Here is a 16,169-nt window from a genome sequence, read left to right on the forward strand (position 1 = left end):
GGGATGCAGCCACCTCCCTGCTCCCCCTGGGAGAGAGAGGATGGGGCACCAGCCCAGCTGGGGGACAGGGAGGTAGGTGCTGCAGAGGAGGATGTACTTGCACCAGGGGATTGGGAAGAGACTGGAGCTGCAGTGGAGTGTGGGGACTGTTAGATGGAAGGGGGTTAGAAGCTAGTCTCTTGATGACTTCTCTATACGGGGAGTGGGGGAGGCACCCAAGATTAAGGTGGGGTTGCAGGCATGGGCACTAGGTATCCCTAAGCCTCCCACATCTGGGGAGGTACAGAGGGGACTCAGCCCAGGCCGCAGGGGATGGGGAAGGGGCAGTCTGCAGGGGTAGGGGGACAAACTACCAGCCTATGTCAATGTTGGGAGGAGTGGGATCTCACCTGGTGGGGGGGGGAGAGGGAGACTGCCAGAGCCCAGGCCAAAGCGGGAGGGGAATGTTGGGGGGATGTAGTCCAGGCCAATGGGGCTGCTGTTTGGGAGCAGGGATGCTCAGCCAGTCCCTGCAGCTGCCAAGGATCCCACAGCTCATTCCAAACACCCTGACAAAGCTCTCCCCTGCCACATTGAATCAGTAGCAAAGCTGGGGATAGAATCCAGGAGTCCTGGCTCCCAGCCCTCTAGACCCCACTCCCCTCCCAGAGCTGGGGATAGAACCCAGGAGTCCTGGCCAGTTCTGTTGCCCTTCTCCAATAAGAACTACCCCATTGTAAATTTCATCCTAAACACGCACAGATTCTAGTGAAATCAGAACTTTATTGAGTCAATACAAAAAATCAAACAAACGCGTTAAAAGTCGCAGCATCCCAGCTCTCAAGGTGGCCGCAAGCCACATAGCGTTTAACCCCTCGTCCCCATTCCCCCCACCCCAAGATAGCTTAAAGCACCCCTGCCCTGAAGGGATGCCAGGACCCACCGCCCACATGGAAACAACCCATTCCCAACAGGACAGATAGGTGTGAAAAGGCGCTGTGGAAATTCCTGCCTCTTAGGACTACACTGCACATGGGTGAGGTGATGGAGCCCTGGGGTTTATCCGCAAGAAAAGAATGGAGATTGAATCCACTCAATATCCAGGGAGAGAAAGGACAGGGAGGGAGAGGGAGAAAGAACCCAGGAGTCCTGGCTCCCAGCACTTCCCTGCTTTAATTATTAGATCCCACTCCCTTCCCAAGAGTGCTGGCTTCCAGTCCCACTTGGAGGGGGACATGCAAATGGCATGAAGGATTGAGAACATACAGCGCCTGGGACATTCATTTTTAAAAAGAGTGCTTAAAAGCCCCGTAGCTCACAGATTCCTCGCCCCCATCCCGGGGGTGAAATTGAGGCAGCTGGGTGTGTTGGGGATTCTGATGGGTGAAACCACAGGACCATCTTCCAGTGGCAGATACAGTTAAGCCCAGGATAGACATGCCCAGAGACACTGAGTCCTTTCATGTGGGGGGGGGGACTCCTTCTCCCGCTCTAATTACATCCTCCTACTTCAGAGTCATCCCAAACCAATCATCAGAGCCAAGTGAATTTCACATGCAGTGATGGGGGGCAGGGGGAGAAGCTGCTTGTGAGATTCATTGTATCCCTCCCTCCTCCAATGGATGTAGGACCAGCCAGTACAAAGAGGCTCCCACCCCAGGATCTGAGAGAGCAGTGCTGGGGGCAGAGAAAAGGGGGACACCGAACCAGGGCTGGGATGGAACCAAATATCCAGCTTCTAAGAAAAATAGAGCTCAGCCCCCCCACCAAGAACCATGGTTGCTGGGTGGGGGCAGAGCTGAGGACACCACTGGAAAAAATCTTACCCAACACCAAAGAACCCCGTGATCTGACAGACTGACAACACAGAGGCCTGGAATGAAACTGAACGTCCTAGACAAAGCCTGGATCACACCCGTAACACCAATGTAAGCGCTAGCCCTACACTCTCTGGGAAAGACCCCCCCTGATTCCTTGGGGCTGAGGAGGGAGAAATCAAGCCACAATGAAAGGGCGGGAGGTTTCACAAGCTGGGGTGGCTGTTTTGTCCCCATTTCCCATCTCTGGAGACACCTGCAGCTAATCACTGGGTTGGCTCAGTCACGCTCTGTCTGTTGGGGAAGGCGCCACAGAGAGGGATGACACAGTGGGGAGGGACGAGGCGATCTGGGCTCTGAGAATCAGGGGTTCGAGCCCAACCCAGGGACACAATAAAAACAAACCACGTGGAGGTAAAATGCTTTTCTCTCTTTTTTTAATAAATTTAAGAACCACCCCCTCCCCCCCGAATGCAGCAACTAAAACAAACTAAAAGGAAACGGGGCTACGAGTCATAATCTTCCTCCTCCTCGTCCTGCGCTGGGGCGGGGGGTGCTGGCGCAGAGGGCATCATGGCAGGCAGGGCCGGGGGCACGGAGACTGGCATGGCCATGGTGGACTGTGGGGGGCAGGTGAAGTGCAAATATGGCGCCGGAGAGCTGGAGCCAGGGAGGGGAGAAGGAAGAAGGTTATTGTGGGGGAGGGGAGATCATCTACCCCACATTCCTCATCCCAACCCTTGGCCCAGTCAGATCCATGGGCCCTTCCAGTATCCCCACCCTGGATTAGACTCATAGTCCCATCCAGTCTGGTAGCCACCCCCTCCATCGGGGCGAGAGACCCATCCAACCTGGTATGCCCCCACCCCTGTAACAGGGATCAGGCTCCATCTGGATCATACTTACTGCTATTAGGTTTCTAGTTATCACTACCCTTAAGTAGCTAATGCTCTGCTCTAACCACTAGATCCCACTCCCATCCCTGAATCAGGGATAGAACCCAGAAGTCTTGTCCCCCCAGCCCAAGATCTAAGCACCAGGCAGCCACTGCCCAGCCCGTCAGCACTACTGAGCATGAGAGGCCCTCTGGATCCTGACTGGACAGGCCCCGATTCGTACCTGGGGAAGTGGGTGGTGGGGCGGCTGGGGGGCGTGGACTGGGACGTCTCCTCCTCCCCATCACTCTCGCTGTCCTCAGAATCCTCCTGTGGGGGCAGGGTAAGCAGAGAACTCAGCATGGAGATGGCACCACCTGAGGGACACAGTGACTGATGCTCCCCAGAGCTGGCCTCATGGGTAACTGAAGCAGAGAGAGGGGAAAGGGACTCACCCCGGGTCGAAATAGAACTCAAGAGTCCTGGCTCTCAGCATCGCCCCCTGCTGTAACCACCAGACCCTACACCCCTCCTGGGATACTCAGCCCATAGATCATACAGGGAGGCAGCCAGGAGAGGAACCTCCTAAGACAGGGGGAGGGGATGGCATTCCAGACCCTTCACCATCTGTGCCCCATGGGGGACTACCCCCTTCACTCAGCTCCCCATGCACCTCAGCAAGGCTCAGCCAGGACGGGGCACTGCTGCATGCAGGACGGAGCCTGCGGGCTGGTAGACACCTCCTGCCAGATTCACCTCCTGCTCGGAGTCCGTGCCTGACTGCTTTGGGTCCTTTCCTTTGCTGCCAGTGCCGCCGTTCTTCCGCCCACTGCCCGGCTTCCGGCCCCTGCATCCGGAGAGAGACCAAGGAGTCATTGGGGCACTGCCAACAGATGGGGGCTCCAGCAGAGATTGGTGCAGAAGGAATCTCTTGACTGCACCCAAGGGTCACCCACCCAGTCCCCTGACTCCACACCAGGGCTCCCTGGCCACATACCACCCCAGTGATCTACAGCAACGCTTTGGGGTTCCACCTCCCAGCTCCCAATCCAGCCACAGCACTCCCCACTGGGACAGTCACCTACGACGTGTCCCAATCCCCCGTGGGATGCAATGAGGAAGAGGTATTTAGGAATCGCTTTGCCACATCTCTGGTGTGTGGCATGGTGGCTGGGTAACAGCACACAGCAACACGGCATGGGTTCGGGGTAGGAAGCAAAGAGAAGCCCCACACTGAGTTCTGATGGCAGAGCAGGGGTTTTGGGAGGCAGAATGGAATCAGCAGAATGGGAATTGAGCTAGGACACTGGAGTTCGTTTCCAGATTCTTAGTGAAGTGTGATCGCATCTGTAGTGACCACCATCTGTCGGTGTCTCTCTGCAGCACAGCGCCCCCTAGTGTTGTGCTGGGGCCAGCAGTGACTGAAAGGGGCACATCCGGTACTGACTCCCACCCGCTCCCTGCAGCACAATGGGGCATCAAGGCCAGCCCTGGCTGTGAGGGGAGAGTGCCCCCTACTGAGCCCCTGCCTCATTCCCTGTAGCACAGTGCCCATGGTGGCACATTGGGACATCGGCCAGCACAGGGTGCAAGGGAAGAGCACCCCCTACTGAGCCCTTGCCCCTCTCCCTGTAGCACAGCGCCTCCTACTGCCCACCTCCTGGAGACCTTCTCGCCCTCAGCGTGGTTATCCTCCACATCTCCCTGCATGTCAGGCACCGAGGCCACCAGATCCTTGAGGAAGTCGAACTGCTGCTCCAGCTCTATGCACTGCTTCCTGCAGGGAGCGGAGAGCAGCTCAGACTCTGGGGGAGGGGACTGTAGCACCCCCACCCCCAGAAATCCTGGGGACCTGACCCCCAGCCCCTATTGGCTTCCTGAGGGCTACTAGAGACCCCCCATTGTGTATCCATCCCAGCTGGGGATGCAGGGTTTAAAGCCACCCCTTCCCCCTCCATAACAACACAAATCACCATTACCTCCATGAGCTTCACCCCTGCCTCCCCCCAGTTGAAAAGGGGGGAAACTGAGGCACAGAGGAAGGGAAGGGACTGTCCAGAAGTGCCACAGCGAGTTGGTGGCAAAGCGGGGAACAGAACCCAGGAGTCCTGGCTCCCAGCCCCCTGCTCCAAGAAAAGTGAGAGAAGTCTGTCCGTAGCGGGGCAGGTCTGCTTGTGGAGTAGATCTGGCATTTCCTTGCTCCAGTACTGCAGGGATTAGGTCAAAAAGTCCCCAGCTGGGCAGAATTGGGGGGAATGCAGGTGGAAGTAGGGTACTTACAGATGGGAGGTGGTCATGGTCTTGGCATTTCTGGACTGTGTCACCTGACAGGCCTTCCTGAGGAGCGACTCCAGGAAGAGCTCCAGCGCCCGGGCTAGGGCAAGCCAAGGGTTAAGGGAACTCAGCACTGGGATCAGAACAGAACACCGCTTCTACTAGGACAGGGGTGGGCAAACTTTTTGGCCTGAGTGCCACATTGGGTTTCATAAATTGTATGGAGGGACAGTTAGGGAAGGGGGTCGTGGCCCGGCCCCCACCTCCTATCTGTCCCCCCCGGGACTTCTGCCCCATCCAAGCCCCCGTTCCCTGACAGCCCCCCCGGGACCCCTTCCCCATCCACATACCCCCGCTCCCTGTCCCCTGACCACCCCCGGAGCTCCGCCACCCCATCCAACCCCTCCTTTCATTCCTGACAGCCCCCTGGGATCCCTGCCCCATCCAACCACCCCTTCTCCTAGTCCCCTGACTGCCCCAAAACCCCTGACCGCCCCTGCCATCCCATCCAACCCCCACTCCTTCCTGACTGCCCCCCCCGGGACCCCTGCCCCCATTCAACCCCAGTTCCCCCCCGACCCCTATCCACATCCCCGCCCCCTGCCCACCACCCCAAACTCCCCTGCCCTCTATCCAACCCCCCTCACCCGGAGCTGGGCCACGCCACCACTGCCACCACGCAGCACAGAGACCGGGTCAGGCCGGGCTCTGCAGCTGCGCTGCCCCAGGAGCTCACAGCCCACTGCCCAGAGCATTGCGCTGATGGCAGAACGAGCGAGCGAGCTGAGGCTGCGGGGGAGGGGGAACAGTGGAGGAGGGGCCGGGGCTAGCCCTCCCGGGCCAGGAGCTTGGGCAGGACGGTCCCACGGGCTGGATGTGGCCTGCAGGTCGTAGTTTGCCCACCTCTGTACTCGGATCATAGTTCATGCGGATAGAACCCAAGAGTCCTGGCTCCCAGCCATCCCCCATCCTGCTCTGACCCACTAGCCCTCCTCCCCTCCCAGACGTGGGGATAGAACCAGGAGACCTGGCTCCCAGTCCCTCCCATCGCCCCAGTCTAAGACCACTCCCTCCCAGAGCTCGGACAGAACCCAGGAGTTCTGACTCCCATCCTCCTCCCGCCACTTGAACCACTAGATGAGCTGCCTCTGATTCTCTGTCTAACCTGTTGTTGTAATTAGCCACCAGCCAGGGCAATGAAACCTACAGGATGATGAACCAAGCCTGTCTGGGAGGGAGATCCCCCAGGATTGGCCGGAGCACAAGGCGGCAATTGGGGTTTCAGGAGTGGGAGCTGGGCACCACAGCACTCCCAAGGATACATATAATGACAGGGACGGCAGCGGCCACCTTCCCAATCTCCTCATCCGTCTGCATGATCTTCTTGATCCGGGCCTGGAGGGGAGACGAGAGGAAATAGTTAATATCAGGGGTGGGGTGTTATGAACTGTCCCCAGGGCCCCACCCTCCTATCAAAAGTCAGTGCCAGGAACATGGCTATGTGGACCAGAGAGAGCGCCCCCTAGAGGGGAAAGGCACCTTAACTCATTCCCCATTCCCCTGAACCAGCCAGTCTCCTGCCCTAACAGCAAAAGGCCCCAGATCCCATTCCATGCCCCCTGGAACCAGCCAGTCCCCGACCTAGGGCTGGATCGAGGTTTGTTGCATGGGTTGGTTCCTGAGTTAGAGTTGTTATGGTGCGGTGTGTGGTTGCTGGTGAGAATATGCTTAAGGTTGGCGGGCAGCTTCCACCCCGGACACACCACACGATCCATCGTCTACAGCCAAGCGCTGAGGTACAACCGCATCTGCTCCAACCCCTCAGACAGACACCAATACCTACAAGATCTTCACCAAGCATTCTCAAAACTACGATACCCACACAAGGAAATAAAGAAACAAATCAACAGAGCCAGACGTGTACCCAGAAACCTCCTGCTACAAGACAGGCCCAAAAAAGAAACCAAGAGAACTCCACTGGCCATCACCTACAGTCCTCAGCTTAAACCTCTCCAACGCATCATCAGTGATCTACAACCCATCCTGGACAATGATCCCTCACTTTCACAGACCTTGAGAGGTAGGCCAGTCCTCGCCCACAGACAACCCGCCAACCTTAAGCATATTCTCACCAGCAACCACACACCGCACCATAACAACTCTAACTCAGGAACCAACCCATGCAACAAACCTTGATGCCAACTCTGCCCACATATCTACACCAGCAACACCATCACAGGACCTAACCAGGTCAGCTACAACATCACCAGCTCATTCACCTGTATGTCCACCAATGTTATATATGCCATCATGTGCCAGCAATGCCCCTCTGCTATGTACATTGGCCAAACTGGACAGTCACTACGCAAGAGGATAAATGGACACAAGTCAGATATCAGGAATGGCAATATACAAAAACCTGTAGGAGAACACTTCAACCTCCCTGGCCACACAATAGCAGATGTAAAGGTTGCCATCTTACAGCAAAAAAACTTCAGGACCAGACTCCAAAAAGAAACTGCTGAGCTCCAGTTCATTTGCAAATTTGACACCATCAGATCAGGATTAAACAAAGACTGTGAATGGCTATCTAACTACAGAAGCAGTTTCTCTTCCCTTGGTGTTCACACCTCAACTGCTAGCAGAGCACCTCACCCTCCCTGATTGAACTAACCTCCTTATCTCCATACTGATTTATACCTGCCTCTGGAGATTTCCATTACTTGCATCTGAAGAAATGAGGTTCTTACCCACGAAAGCTTATGCTCCCAATACTTCTGTTAGTCTTAAAGGTGCCACAGGACCCTCTGTTGCTTTTTTCAAGAGACATGTCTTGCCCAAAGTCACAGAGGGAATATATAGCACAGCCAGGCACTGAACACAGATCTCCAACCCATCCAGCCCCAGTCTTAACCACAAAGTCTGAACCGTAGCTTTGGGAACTGAAGGGGGATGGGGGCTAGATTCAGTGCTGCCAACTCTCATGATCTTACCATCAATTTCACAGTATAAATCCCCAGCTTGTTGACTCAAGAGATTCAGGGAGAATCACAGCTTTTATTTGAAGCTTATCATCTTGACCCTTAAAAGCTCCTCCCCAGAGCAAAAGGCAAACAAAATACACCCCTCCCCATTGATTTTTTCTTAATCATGTTTTTTAAGGGCCTGATCCCAGATTTTTAATCATTTGAGGATGGCAAAGCAGATTTCAGTCATTTGATGCGGGGGAGGCATCAGGGACCCCAACCCAGGAAAGGAGGAAATGAAACTGACATGGAAGAGAAGGTGAAACTGACCAGGCTGCTTTCAGCTCCCATCCTACCCCAATGCTGAATATGTGACCGAGATAGAAAAGGAGTGCTTTGTGGTGTGAGTAGGCCCCACTGAATCCCAGGGAAAAAGGAGGCCTATAAACAGTAAATCTATCCACTTCTTCCACAGTAGGAGCCCCCTCCTGCCATTCCAATAAGAACCTTTCCCACTTTTGACTGAGGTCCTCCACCCTACAGTAGAGTCCCGGGGGAGGCGAGTCCGGAATGAACCCATTTTATGGAAAGGGGAGCAGAGGGAAGTGTCCCTTCCACCCTTACTAGGACAGCACACATGGCAGTGCTTGGGTTAGAATCCAGGAGTCCTGGCTCCCGTGCAACCCGCCTTCCCCCCGACCCCTCTGGCCATGCTGTAACCCACTAGACCCTACTCGCCACCCAGAACCAGGGATAGAACCCAGGAATCCTAAGGCAGACCACAGTCTCACTGGACAAGATAGTCTGAACTGCACACATTCCCCCATTGGCCCACCAGAGATGGTGTCCCAAAGGATAGGTGTGGGGAATTCATCATCCTTTGGGGGAGTGGGAAAAGAGAGCCTTTGGGTGCGGGAGGCAGTTCATTATAGTTAGGGGGTGTTCATGAAGAGCCAGACCCCTATATGGATTGGGTGCACTGACCAGAGAGGTCATGGGAGGGGAGATGAGACTTCATCAGGGAGGGGGTTGCCAGAGGATCCCTGAAGAGGTGGGAGATCAACATGAGGCCAGATCATAGGGGGAAGGGACTTCAGAGGGAAGGGGCATCCTTGTGGGGATTAGCAGTGGGTGGTATGGGGAGGAATCCCTATATGGGGCTGTGGGGATCCCTGTAGGGGGAAGAGGGTGGCAGGAACATCCTTATTGGGTCAGCAGGGGAGTCCTATATAGGAGGCACACACTATAGGGAGAAGTGGAGAGTCCAAGTATGTCTCTGAAATGCACAGGGGACCCTATAAAAGAGGAGGCAGCAGAAGCATCCCTATGGGGGAAGGAGACAATGTTGGACTGGGGCCAGTAAAGGGAGGAAGAGGAAAACTGGGCCTGGGGGGATAGGTCCAGGCTTTGGAAAAAAGAGGCTGGTGGGCTGGACTTGCTGGGAAAGGAGTGAGCTAGGCCAGACCTGGTGTGGGGGAGGATGCGGGGTTCACAGGGGCTCAGACTGACCCAGTGGTGTGGGGAGAGCGGCTTATGGGGTGTTGGGGGCTAGGCTGGGCCCAGAAGGATTGGAACAGGGGCATGAGTATGAGGATTGCCCATGAGTGGGCTAGACCGGCTCAGGGGTGCCATGCTGGACCAGAGAGGTTGGATTAAGGGTGCCAGGGGGTGCTAGGCCAGCCTGGGGAGACGGGGTTAAGGGGTGCCTGTGGGTGGGCTAGGCCGGCCCAGGGGGAGGGTCAGGTTAGGGGTGCCAGGGTGTGTGTGTCAGATTAGGGGTGCTGTGGGGGGGTGCACTAGGTCGGGAGCAGGTTGGGTTAGGGGTGCTGGGAGGGGCGCTAGGACAGACCAGGGGCTGTTGTTGGGGGTGCCAGGGAGAACTAAGCTGGTCCAAGGGCTGTGGTTGGGGGTGCCAGGGAGAGCTAGGCTGGCCCGGGGGGGGGGGGGGGGGGGGGGGGGGGGGGGTTGGGGAGCTTGGCCAGTCCGAGGGCTGGGGGTACCAGGGGGCACTAGGCCAGCCCAGGGAGACGGTGTTAAGGGGTGCCTGTGGGTAGGTTAGGCCAGCCCCGGGGGTTGGGTTAGGGATGCCGGGGAGCTAGGCCGTCCCGGGGGTTGGGGTTAGGGTGCTGGGGGGGGGGGAGGCAGGGCCGGGGGGGGGGGGGTGGGGGGGCCGGGCGAGGCCGGCCCGGGGGCTGGGGGTGCCGGGGGGGGCTAGGCCGGCCCGGGGGTGCCAGCCGGGGGCTCGGACCCGCACTCACCGGCGGGAAGCGCGCGTTATATTTCTTTTTTTTGCTCGGCATCGCGGGGCTCAGGCTCAGTCTCCAGCAGCGGCAGCAGCGACCCCAGCCCGCCCCGCCGCGCTCCGCCCCGCCGGCTCCCGGCGTCGCCCGCCGCCACACCGGCCGCCTGGGTCCTAGCGCCTAGCGCCACCGGAACATGCCAGCGCCGGGCTGACTCCATCCATTGCCCTTCCCCCCGGACTCCTCCCTTTTCCAGCCCTCCCCCCCCCCCGCGCGCTGGGGCCCCCCTCGCCCTTAGCACAGGTGCCCCCCTGTGACTTTCCATCCCCCGCACCCAATCTCCCCCTCCCACCGCATTTCTCCGTTCTCACAGGACGGGGTCTCCAATGCCACCTCCAGTGTCTCCCCCCTGCCTCAGGGTCCCCCTTCCCGCAGTACCAGGACCTAGGGGCCCACAACTCTACTCTCTCTACCAGCCACCAGGACTGGTATCCTCCATCTGCTATTCCGCCTCCTCTCTTCTCCCTCTTCCAGCCATCCCAGAAAAAGCAGATCTTACAGCCCCTCCTCCATGTCAAAGGGTTCTGGGGTCCCCCATCACCAGGCTATGGAGGCCCTCCAAGAGCCACCCAGTTCCTGAAACATGGGCTCCCTGGGATTGCTTGCTCCCCATCCCTGGAAGATGGAGGATCCATGGTGTCCCAGGTTGGCCCCCACCACCAGAGATGGGGGGGCTATGAAGTCCCTGTGCCCTCCCCACCTCCCTATGGCGGGTCTGAGGCAAGCCCCCTTTCCCTGAGCAGGTAGATTGAGTTCCACAGATCGCTATCCATGGGTCTGAGATTCTCCTGGAACACTAAGGATGGCAGAGGGATTTTGCTTTTGCACTGATGTACGTAAGAACGGCCACACTGGGTCAGACTAAAGGTATCTTGTCTTCCAACAGTGGCCAACGCCAGATGCCCCAGAGGGAATGTCTTTGACTCTTTCCCCCTCTCAGCCACGTGCCCTACCCCACTACATCTCAGTGCTGGGCAAGGGAGCCCTGTATAAACAGCCTGTGTCCCATCCCAGAGGTGGTTGCACCGGGTGAGGAGTCTCTGTATAATGGCCCCAGCGGGGGGTTAACACCCATTACTCCCACAGAACACCGCTCAGGGTCAGGCTATGAGCCGGCCACTGGCTTGGGGGCCTCTGCGATGCCTTGCTCGCCTTTCCGCCATGGGCCACTAAACCCAGCTGCGGTGTCTTGGCCGCAGTCCAGCCCTACGAGCCTGCGCACGCACAGGGACCGCGGAGCGCGCTGGAGTCACAGCCACAAACTGCTGGGCGGGGGGAGGGGCTCAGGCTGGAGCGGATTGGTTGTTTTAGCCCCGCCCCCAGCCCCAGAGAATCCTCTTCCGTACGCTAGCCCCCGCCCCCTCTCTGATTAGCCCCTCCTACACCACCGTACCACATCCGGGTCTCTCACTTCATCCCTCGCGGCTCCGCGTTTCCCCATCCGGGTTAGGCCGAGGCCCCGCCCCCGTGGCCGTTACCCCCGTCTGAGGCGGAGCGGGGGGGCTGCAGTATGGGGGCGGTCGGGAGCTGAGCGTGGGAAGGGGCCGGTGAGGCTTAGCCCTGGCGGGCGCTTGCGGAGCTGTCTCGGGAGGGGCCCAGCGGCGCTGCGTGGGGAGGAGGGGGCCTGGGGGGCGCGCCGGAGGGGTGTCCCCTGCCGCCGTGTGCAGCCCTGGAGGCTTTGCTCCGTGTTCGCTCAGAGTGAGAGGGGGGCAGGACTCCTGGGTTCTTCCTAGCTTTTGGGGGGAGAGAGTGGGCTCTCGTGGGTTAGAATGGGGGGGGCAGGACTCCTGGGTTCCCTTCCCAGCTTTTGGGGAGAGGGAGTGGGCTCTGGTGGGTTAGAATGGGGGGGCAGGACTCCTGGGTTCCCTTCCCAGCTTTTGGGGGGAGGGAGTGGGCTCTGGTGGGTTAGAATGGGGGGGCAGGACTCCTGGGTTCCCTTCCCAGCTTTTGGGGGGAGGGAGTGGGCTCTGGTGGGTTAGAATGGGTGGGAGGGAAGCAGGACTCCTGGGTTCTCTTCCCAGCTCTGCTTCAGAGCTGCTGGGTGAATCCCTTTCAGCATTTCAGTTTATCCCATCTGTAATAAAGAGGTTAATGATACTAACTCCCACTGTCTCTCCTTAAAGCCCCTTGAGGTGGGACATATCTCATTCTGTACCACCAGCAGCATCTCTTGAGAGGAGAAGAGTCATAATCCTCAAGTTGACACTGTGCTATGACAATCTAGGGATCTTCAGGGTGGGCAAGAATCGCTAAGTGGTACGGGACAAGCCAATTCAAGCAGTCTTGGCCTGACAAAGGAATGGATGTTGCTGGCCTCAGTACATGAAGTGTTTGTGTCATGCCCCCTGCCTTTCCCACTGTGCTATGTGGGGAAGGGTCCCAGTGGGGAAGTGGCTGAGTGCAGCTGATCTAGGACAAGTTTAAAAGACACAGTGGGGGATCTGGAGCTTATACCCTGTTGGCATGGTAGTGTTTCTAACTGAGCTGTACAGATCATGTAGTGTGCTCTGCTCTCTGTCCTCCACGGTGAGCCATGATTTTTCTTTAATAGGAAAGTTGAAGCAGCATCTTTGTGGGGTATGTACAGCAGGCAGCCTGCCAAGCACTGCCACACAGGTCCTCAGTTGCGTTTCCAGGTGGCCTTTACATTAGTGTTGCTCGTTCCAAGCCCTTGATTGCTCGTCCTGCATTTGGATACCCATCCTGCATTGTGTTCACTTCCCCAGCAGCCCACGAACACAGGTAAATTATTCTGGTTCATGGATGGGAACTAATGGGGTGTCTCAATCAACAGTGGGCAAGGAGCCTTTGGGATGGGCTATAGGGGACAGTCCTGCTGTGCGGGGATGGGAGCTAATGGGGGTCTCCATCCATAGTGGGCAGAGTCCTGAAGGAGATCGGGGATACTAATGGGAGTGGGGGAATCTCTATTCATACTGGGCAGGGTCCTGGGGGATGGACTCTAGCAGTTGATTCTGGTCAAGGTCCTGCTGTGGAGATTGGGCTAGATGGTACATCATCGTGTTGCTTCCAATCTCCCTGACCCTTCCATCCTAGGTTCCATCCTTCCACCAGCCAGTGAGCGATGTCAGACCAGGACGATGGTGATATGGGGAAGGGAGGGGCCTTCTCGGCCGAGCACCTGGCCGCTGAGTCCATGGCAGCCGACATGGACCCCTGGGTGGTGTTTGATGCACGAAAGACCCCACGGGCCGAGTTCGAGGAGTGGCTGCAGACCTACCAGCCCTCGCGGGTGTCTCGTTTTGGGGACCCTGAGCGCCGCACTGAGCCTGTGGGCTGGATTGCCATCTACGGTCCAAACTACTGTCCAGAGTCAGGTGATGTGGTGGGGCTGCAGGAGGCCTGGGAGCGGCTCCAGATCAGTGGGCGCCATGTCACCTTCGACACTATCCGCGAGCTGGCACTCAACCACTGCGTCCTTACCGGCAAGTGGCTGATGCACCTGGACACCGGCTTCAAGGTGGACCATGCCTGGAGTGGCATCGCCCGCTCCGTGTTGGAGGGGCACTTTGGGGTGGCCAAAGTCAGCCCCTACTACCCCAACTCGGACCGCAAGCATGTCATCTGCATCTACACAGATGACTTCACCGACGAGGAGAAGGTGATGGATGCGGACGCTGCCATCCGGGGCACTGGCGTCAAGTGCCTGCTCTCCTACAAGCCCGATGTCTACACCTACCTAGGCATCTACCGGGACAATCGCTGGCATCTCTGCCCCACCATCTACGAGAGCAAGTTTGACCTAGAGTGCATCCCCCGCCGCTCCCGTATCATCAACAAAGTCAGCAACACTGAGGTGACTTAGACTGGGCCCCGCTCCCCAGCTTGGCAGTTCCTCCTTTCCCCTCTCCAACAGCTGGCACCAATACCTCCCAACTGTGCTCTGAAACTAATTACATTTTGATTGGTCTGTTTGGTGTGGCCTGCACTTAATGTATATAGAACCTAGAGTGGATTGGAGGCCCCACACAGACTACAAATCCCAGCATGCAATGCTCCACGCTTCTGTAACAAGCTCCCTCTTTCAAAGGACAGGTGCTCTGCTGGTAACTGCTACTAGCTGTGATCCTTCGGTCAGCAGGGAGGAGCATTGGCTGCTGGGAGATGTAGTCTCTGCTGGTCACACCTCTGTTAAAGATGACAGTGGACTATCTTGCAGGATTCTCAGCCACGTTTGGCACACTCCTGCATGATGCAGCACTGGCCATGCCGCTAGCTGGCTCTATATTAATGAGGTTCTCCCTGTTTCCCTGGAAAGCCACCTCTGCTCCCCTGGGCTGCAGTCACTTTCATAGAAGACTCAGGAGGTCCTTGCGACCAGCTGGCACTGTCTCTTTAAATTCCCAAAGCCCCTGGGGTTTGCTGGTGCCACTCTGCATGCTTATTAACTCCTTCATGGTCTGTGTGTTAATATATAGCCGAGGGCTAGGGCTGTGGGTTCAACTCACCACTACCACCTTCCAGTGATATTTGTATGTTGAAAGTGCCACAGCTCCCAGCAGCCTGTCCTTTAGGAAAGCCCTTTCCCTGAGACAGAGCTCACTTAGAGCTCAGAATTGCCTCCTCTACTGCTCATGCAGCAGCAGCTGGGTGATGTTTCCAACAGCCTTCTCAGTAACTAGTTCTCTCTCTAGCCATTGCAGCCCCTCATTGGTGGGGGAATGGGTGCCACATGAAAGAAGTCACAGGTCTCTGCAGGGCCCATTAAGGTGTCTGAGGGTAACAGGAGCAGGGCCATGGCTCTTGGAAAACAGGAGGAAGTAGGTGTCCACTGCCACCCCCACTAAGTACTGTAGATCCTTCACTGAGCCTGTTCCCCGTACAGCTCTCAAACATAGGGTCTGTGCACACACATCTCTGGCTCTTCCTGCCCTGGAAAAGGGCTGTATGTCAAGTCCTCTGAAGGGCGCAGATTGTTTAACCCCCCTTTTGGGGACATTTAACAGTCAAAGCGATTGTAGATACAGCACTGGAGCCCCTCTGCCTGCTTTAGGAACCATGAATAGCTTTTGTCTCCTTGCCCAGAGGCCTGCTCTGTGCGAAGGTTGTCTTTAAAATGCCACTCCTGGGGCTTGAGCATGTTGAATCCTGACCCTCACTGGTGGGGAAGGGAAAGCAGGAAGGAACCTCAGGGCTCCTGGGGATGACAGTGGAGCAAGGGGGTTGTATCTTTCCTGCAGGGTGTTTCTGCCAGCTGTTCAATGGGTGTTTGAGATGTAAACAGGATTAATAAAAACAACTCCTCTCCAGTGAATGGGGTTCTATTTCTTGGGGTGAGGAGGCCACAACACCCTGGGGGTGGGGCAGGTCCAATGCCAGCTGGGTGGCCCAAGCGCTGTTAACATCCCCCCCTTCTGTGCAAAGGGAGGGGCATGTCCTGTGTCCCTGCAAGTAGCTGCCCTCCTGCTGGGGAGAGATTGGGGGGAGGAGGGCCTTGCTGTGGGACACATGAAAGCTCTTCTCACACAATCCTGGCTTCTTGCTTGATGACTGGAGTTAAGGCAGCCTGGAGCAGAGATGCCTCTGCAGGATAATGGGGGGTGAGGGAGGGGAAACAAATAGCAGAGGGTGCATGTGGGGTGGGAGAGGGCATGGAGTGTAATATACAGGCTGTGGATTAGCCAGCAGGGGGCACCACCAGCACCCAAAATGATGGGCTGGAAGAGGGAGGAGCATAAGCTGACACCTAGTGGCTGGGAACTCCCTTTAGCTACAACCCTGGATGGTGTGTTTGCATCCCTGCTCCCCAGCAGTCCTCACTTCTGGCCCCAGCTACAGCTGGGACTAGAACCCAGGAGCCTTGATTCCCAATCCCACCCCATCCTCTGAACAGGTAATGGCATGTCTAAGATGGCCCAATTGAAGCAGGGAGAGGAAACGGGGATCCCTGTAGTTTCTTACTGGGACTTCAGCTTTAAGCTCAACACTGGGCCAAGA

The 16,169-nt window shown here is 57.1% G+C and overlaps 2 protein-coding genes across 6 annotated transcripts; one reads left to right on the plus strand and one right to left on the minus strand.

The window, feature by feature from the left end:
* Positions 1-742: 742 nt before the first annotated feature.
* On the minus strand, positions 743-10,355 carry DRAP1 (DR1 associated protein 1). 3 transcript variants are annotated; one of them, XM_034777193.1, is made up of 7 exons: positions 10,170-10,335; positions 6,268-6,340; positions 4,952-5,045; positions 4,329-4,448; positions 3,428-3,518; positions 2,916-3,001; positions 743-2,456 (listed from the first exon to the last, which is right to left on the minus strand). In XM_034777193.1, the coding sequence occupies exons 1-7, from the start codon at positions 10,209-10,211 to the stop codon at positions 2,303-2,305; spliced, it is 660 nt and encodes a 219-aa protein (XP_034633084.1). In that variant the 5' UTR covers positions 10,212-10,335; the 3' UTR covers positions 743-2,302. The 3 variants fall into 3 exon arrangements, with proteins under 3 accessions (XP_034633084.1, XP_034633085.1, XP_034633086.1); XM_034777194.1 differs by lacking the exon at positions 10,170-10,335 and adding an exon at positions 7,939-8,108; XM_034777195.1 differs by lacking the exon at positions 4,329-4,448 and having other exon boundaries at positions 10,170-10,355.
* A 1,255-nt stretch (positions 10,356-11,610) lies between these two features.
* C7H11orf68 (chromosome 7 C11orf68 homolog) lies at positions 11,611-15,486 on the plus strand. Of its 3 annotated transcripts, XM_034777172.1 has the most exons (4): positions 11,612-11,758; positions 12,335-12,467; positions 12,763-12,953; positions 13,269-15,486. In XM_034777172.1, the coding sequence occupies exon 4, from the start codon at positions 13,297-13,299 to the stop codon at positions 14,035-14,037; it is 741 nt and encodes a 246-aa protein (XP_034633063.1). In that variant the 5' UTR covers positions 11,612-11,758; positions 12,335-12,467; positions 12,763-12,953; positions 13,269-13,296; the 3' UTR covers positions 14,038-15,486. The 3 variants fall into 3 exon arrangements, with proteins under 3 accessions (XP_034633062.1, XP_034633063.1, XP_034633064.1); XM_034777171.1 differs by lacking the exon at positions 12,335-12,467 and having other exon boundaries at positions 11,611-11,758; XM_034777173.1 differs by lacking the exons at positions 11,612-11,758; positions 12,335-12,467 and adding an exon at positions 11,886-11,909.
* The last annotated feature ends 683 nt before the right edge of the window (positions 15,487-16,169 follow it).

This window comes from Trachemys scripta, chromosome 7 (assembly GCF_013100865.1).
Source record: "Trachemys scripta elegans isolate TJP31775 chromosome 7, CAS_Tse_1.0, whole genome shotgun sequence".
NCBI lineage: Eukaryota > Metazoa > Chordata > Testudines > Emydidae > Trachemys > Trachemys scripta.